The 6,000-nt window shown below is 38.3% G+C and overlaps 1 protein-coding gene across 1 annotated transcript in view; it reads left to right on the top strand.

Annotated features, from left to right (window-relative positions):
• The first annotated feature begins 4,090 nt into the window (after positions 1–4,090).
• Positions 4,091–6,000, top strand: part of poglut2 (protein O-glucosyltransferase 2) — a 3,114-nt gene continuing 1,204 nt past the window's right edge. The window contains exons 1-5 of the mRNA XM_083908553.1: positions 4,091–4,277; positions 4,384–4,589; positions 5,014–5,091; positions 5,197–5,369; positions 5,495–5,732. Coding sequence (XP_083764679.1) covers positions 4,196–4,277; positions 4,384–4,589; positions 5,014–5,091; positions 5,197–5,369; positions 5,495–5,732 — 777 coding nt within the window. The 5' untranslated portion in view covers positions 4,091–4,195. The remainder of the gene's footprint in view (positions 4,278–4,383; positions 4,590–5,013; positions 5,092–5,196; positions 5,370–5,494; positions 5,733–6,000) is intronic.

Raw genomic sequence — 6,000 nt, forward strand, 5'->3', positions numbered from 1 at the left:
TATTATACTAGTGTAATAGAAATTACTTGGCAAAAAAAAGAACTAAAAATATGTTGATGCAAAAGCTGAAATAAACATTGATTGATGTACACAGTGGAGAGCTCAGTTTCTCTGTATGGTCCCGAGTGTGGAGCCATTTATCTTCTTTCTCTCAGTGCATGGACGTTTACGATTTGGTGTGACAATTCCTCACATTAAGCAGGCTTGAGGCTGCAGTATTTCATCCTTATTAATACAAAAACATTTACTCTTTCATTAATTCATTTGTTCCCACTGTAATATTTCATTATTTTAATTGATGGGTAATACTCTACTACTTATTCCACTGTTGTGCTTAACAACTTACTTTCCAAATGAGTACAATTTATGTGCATGAAATGAGTGAAATAAATGTTTATATTGTGATAGATTACATTGAACCACAGAATGCATTATCATCTTCCTCTGGACTAAATACAACAGTAAAATCTCTCAGGAGTGCTTCAGCCATAATCTAATAACATCACACATGTTACTTTCATACATATTTTTTGATCATTTAATAAAGGAAATTTTGTCTGGGGCATTTTATAACAACCCAATAATTCATCAGAACATCAGTAAATCATAATTATGAGAATGTATCTCATCATTATGGGCTAGCATCTCATAATTATGACAGTATCTTTATTATGACTTAGCATCTCATAATTGTGATTTAATATCTCATAATGATGACTTTGTATATCATAATAATGACTTAGTATATCATAATAATGACTTAGTATCTCATAATAATGACTTAGTATCTAATAATAACTTAGTCTATCATAATAATGACTTAGTTTATCATAATAACTTAGTATATCATAATAATGACTTATTAGTACCTAATAATAATGACTTAGTTTATCATAATAACGACTTAGTATATCCTAATAACGACTTAGTATCTAATAATAATGACTTAGTATCTCATAATAGTGACTTAATATCTCATAATAATGACTTAATATCTCATGATTATGACTTGGTATCTAATAATAATGACTTAGTATCTAATAGTGACTTAGTATCTCATAATAATGACTTAATATCTCATAATTATGACTTGGTATCTAATAATAATGACTTAGTATATCATTATAATGACTTAGTATCTCATAATAATGACTTAATATCTCATAATTATGACTTAGTATCTAATAATAATGACTTAGTATCTCATAATTATGACTTGGGTATGCATTCGCTTTATTTCATGTAACATTAGCAGGTTTCCATATCACGCTCATCAATGATGCTCATTAACTAATTGTCCAAAAAGCTTTACTTCCGGGTTTGTGTATGCTCAGATTTTCCTTCAGTAGTTTCCTTTACCTGATTAAGCCAATCAGATACAAAGTAGGTGAAAAGCGACCAATCAGATGAGCAGGTTTGCGCTTTCTTGTCCCGCCCCCTTGTTCATTCAAGAGACAGTTTGCTGGACTCTGAACTGCAGCTAACGGTGACTTCACTCGGTTCTTCCAACGGAACCCACGGCGAAATGACCCAGTAAAGCCGCTGACAGTGACAGTGCCACCGCTGAGAGACGATAGTCCTGATGCCGCAGACTAATAACGTCACCCACGGACTCGTCTCCGTCTTGGAGCGGTTTGTCCGCTTTTAAAGTAGCAGCAATGCTACGTGTTAGGAGCGGGGCTCTGTGAAAGAACGAGGAGTGAAACCATGATTCCACGCAGGGCAGCAGCGGTGTGTCCTCGGCTGTTCTCGTGGCTGCTGCTGCGGAGCTGCTGTGTGTTGGTGTTCACGCAACCACTCCCGTGGACTGAGGCTCAGACTCAGACCAGCTCCAGAATCAGTGCTGCTAAAAGTTTAGTGTGGGGACCAGGACTGGAGGCTAACGTCGTGCTCCCGGCTCGGTTTTTCTTCATACAGGCGGTGGACAGCTCCGGGGGAAAGTAAGTTTGTGTGGCCTGACGTGGTGGAGGCGACTTTACTGCAACTACAACTGTAAGAATTCTCTCACACATGCTGTAAAAGTGACCTCTGTGGTTCCATCAGTCTCTGCCAGCACTTATGGGTGTGAGCTGTGGTGCTTTTATTTTGTAGTACAACTCAAATATAAGAGTTTATCCTGAACTCAAATCCATCAATCTCTGCTAGAATTTATAGATGTGTTTTAGAGGCTTTTAATGTGTTATTTATCCAAATCCAAACAGTAAAAATATGTTAAATATACGTTTTTCTGAACTCAAATCCATCAATCTCTACTAGAACTCATACATGTGTTTTAGAGGCTTTTAATTTGTAATTTATCCAAATCCAATACAGTAAAAATATGTTAAATATAAGTTTTCCTGAATTCAAGTCCATCAATCTCTGCTAGAACTCATACATGTGTTCTAGAGGCTTTTAATTTGTAATTTATCCAAATTCAATACAGTAAAAATATGTTAAATATAAGTTTTTCCTGAACTCAAATCCAAAGCCATACTGTAAAAATATCTAAAATATAAGAGATTTTCTCAACTCAAATCCATCAGTCTCTGCTAACACTCATACGTGTGTTTTAGAGGCTTTTAATTTGTAATTTATCCAAATCCAATACAGTCGAAATATGTTAAATTTAAGTTTTCCTGAACTCAAATCCATCAGTCTCTGCTAGAACTCATACATGTGTTTTAGAGGCTTTTAATTTGTAATTTATCCAAATCCAATACAGTAAAAAATATGTTAAATATAAGTTTTTCCTGAATTCAAATCCACCAGTTTCTGCAGGATTGTGATTTTCTAAGTAAAGAACTAAGCATGCAAATTAGGGATATGTATTGCCACACACTACAAAAACAATATATTTAATTTATGACATGATTCGATCACAAATTGATTGAATTCATGGAGACTTTTATAATTAGGCCAAGTCTAAATGTAGGGGCTCTAATGTGTAATTTCTTCAACCTTGTACAGTAAAAAATTATATAAATATAAATATATATATATATGTATATATATATATATATATATATATATATATATATACATGTATACACATGCACATATATATAAATGATATGAAACTTCTGTTACTTTACTAAATAGATATAGGTAAATAAGTAAATATGTGATGTATCTCCCTTAACAATACAAGACAGCGTGAGTACAAAGGACAAACATAGTAAGTCTTTAAACCACGCGTGGTGTAGTGTGAAGAGTTGAAACCTTAAACCGGTCAATAACAACAGCGTAGACATGAAAGGTTTGCTCCCCCATGGGGGCTATAAACATATCCCACTCCATGCATAGTCTTACTCAGTGGGTGTCACGCTCTCAGGATCGGTTTCCCCGCTCCATTCACGGCTTCTTCAGTCGACGACATTATTGTTGTCTGTCGGCACAGAAGAAAAACAGCTTATTTTCTTCATTATATTTCCATGTTGTACCTGCTGGCTGCTGTAACAAGTGAATTTCCTCCTTGTGGGGATCAGTAAAATCTCATCTATAAACCGATTTGAAAATCTTCCATCATGATGACAGTTTTTTGGCGATAGTATCCAGCCCTAATTTGCTGTGTGCCCATCCCTGCTCATATTTTAATGGGGACTGGTAAATGGAAATCTGCTGTTGGAGACAAAACGTATTATTCAGCCTTCTTTAAAGGCGCCATATGTAAGAATGTGGCCCAAAACGGTTACTACGCTCACATTAAAAATACAGAGGTCTTTTAGGTTTTGTTTTCTCCGCCATTGTAGCTCAGACGTAACTGGCAAACCCCGTGGTTGCTCGGCAGCTGAGACTGACTGCAATGATAGGTAGACGGCGGTAGGTGGCGCCACATGCCAAAACATGATTTCAAAACATAAACATGATTTGCAGGCTGCAAAAAAAAAAATTGAATGCAAATATTTTGTCTGTACTGTTGTTGTTGGTGAGTTCAGTTTGTTATATGAACATTATTCCTGAGTCTCTGTGACATATTGGGAGGATTTGGGACCTTTGTTTTCAAATTTCACATTTTCAAAATTAAGACAAAGTCATAATGCTAGTGTTAGTGTCTGGAGCACATTCTTCTAATTGTTTCCCCGCTGACAGTTTAACAGCATCACCTGGCGAGAACACCTTCCAAGTGAAAATAGTTTCTCCAGTGGAGGAGTTCACCAGGACGTGGATCCAGATCCTGGATCGCCACGACGGGTCGTTCCTGGTGCGTTACAGGATGTACGCCACCTACACGGACCTTCACGTCCACGTCCTGCTCAAGGGCAAGCACGTCGCCAAGTCGCCGTTCGTTCTCAAAGGTGGAAACTCGACAAACTCAACAACCTGATGTGTTTGTGATGATTTGCCAGATGCAGGATGGAAAGATCTCATTTAGGTTTCTGTGGTTTTTTTTGTCTTCCACAGGTCCAGTTTACCACGAAGGCTGTAACTGTCCTCAGCCGAGCGGCTCTGAGTGGGAGGCCCACATGCACTGTCCTCAGTCCTTCCCTCAAATAGACAGAGATCTGTCCTTTTTCGCTGGCGTCGACCCCGATCGTAACGCTCAGGAGATCCCACAGCGATTTGGACAGCGACAAAGTCTGTGCCATTACACCATCAAGGACAACGAGGTACACCACAAAAATGTGAATAATAATGTACATTGATAGCTCAAAGGATTGCATAGTTTGACGTCATGTAGTGTTTCCTTGTGCTAATTAGGGCCATGCGATAATGTAAGGTCGACCAGCAGAGCCCGAGGCTACGTGACACACCTGTAAGAACAGCGCTTTTTTAGCACCGAGTACAGTCTTCTCAAAATACCGCCGTGATGTAACGGTGATATGCCTAAAATCTTATTCGCACAGAGCTAAAATTACCTGGAAGCATCCACTGATTTATCAGTTGTCAATGATTTACTGTCCCGTGTAATTTATACAGTGTGCCCTTAGGCGACACAAAATTAGTTCAATGCACATCACACGAAGAAATTCCAACTTTTTTAGTAGGTTTTGTTCTTTTTGTGATGTTCTTACAGTGTTTTATACCTTCTAGGTCTATGTTAAAACCTTCGGGGAACATGTGGGTTTTAGAATTTTCATGGACGCCATTCTCCTGTCACTCAGCAGGAAGGTAAGCGCCGTTTTAAACTGCCTTGCCAGATGTAGTACATATTTCAAATCAAATCAAATAAATACATAAAATACCTTCTTGGTGGGGTTGTGTGTGTGTGTCCAGGTGCAGCTTCCTGATATTGAGTTTTTTGTGAATCTGGGCGACTGGCCTTTGGAGAAGAGGAAACCCACGGACAAGATCCATCCCATCTTTTCTTGGTGTGGATCGAACAACACCAGGGATATTGTCATGCCCACGTATGACCTGACTGAGTCTGTGCTGGAAACCATGGGCAGGTAGAGCTCATTCTTAGCATAGCACATATAATATAATAACAATAACCCTTTTTATGTTTTTGTTTATGTTCCATTCTTATCAGACTTGTTATATGACATAACTTTTGAGCCTTTTGTCCCTCCAGAGTAAGTCTGGACATGCTGTCAGTTCAGGCTAACTCAGGACCGCCGTGGCCAGAGAAGAACGCCACGGCTTTCTGGAGAGGGAGAGACAGTCGTCAGGAGCGACTGGAGCTGGTCAAGCTTTCCCGGGCTAATCCCGACATGATCGATGCCGCTTTCACCAACTTCTTTTTCTTCAAACACGACGAGAGTCTCTATGGGCCGCTGGTCAAACACGTCTCTTTCTTTGACTTTTTCAAGGTGAGTGCTCCACTACGGCTGATGTCTGATAATTACATTATGCAACGTTTTTGGTCTCAAAAGCCTCATTAAAGCTACAGCAGACAGGGTTTTTAACCTTTAAGCGTAAAGCAGTGCTTAAAGTCAGAATAAAAATAAGTGGCAGTATACCCTGAATATATATATATGAGGCAAGTATGTCAGTATTACTAAATCATCAGCACTAAATTATGAAAACCTTCAGTAAATTAAAGATATCAAAAGATGTCACAACATCTATTTATTTAAA

Source organism: Microchirus variegatus (assembly GCF_963457635.1).
Source record: "Microchirus variegatus genome assembly, chromosome: 22".
NCBI classification, from domain to species: Eukaryota; Metazoa; Chordata; class Actinopteri; order Pleuronectiformes; family Soleidae; genus Microchirus; species Microchirus variegatus.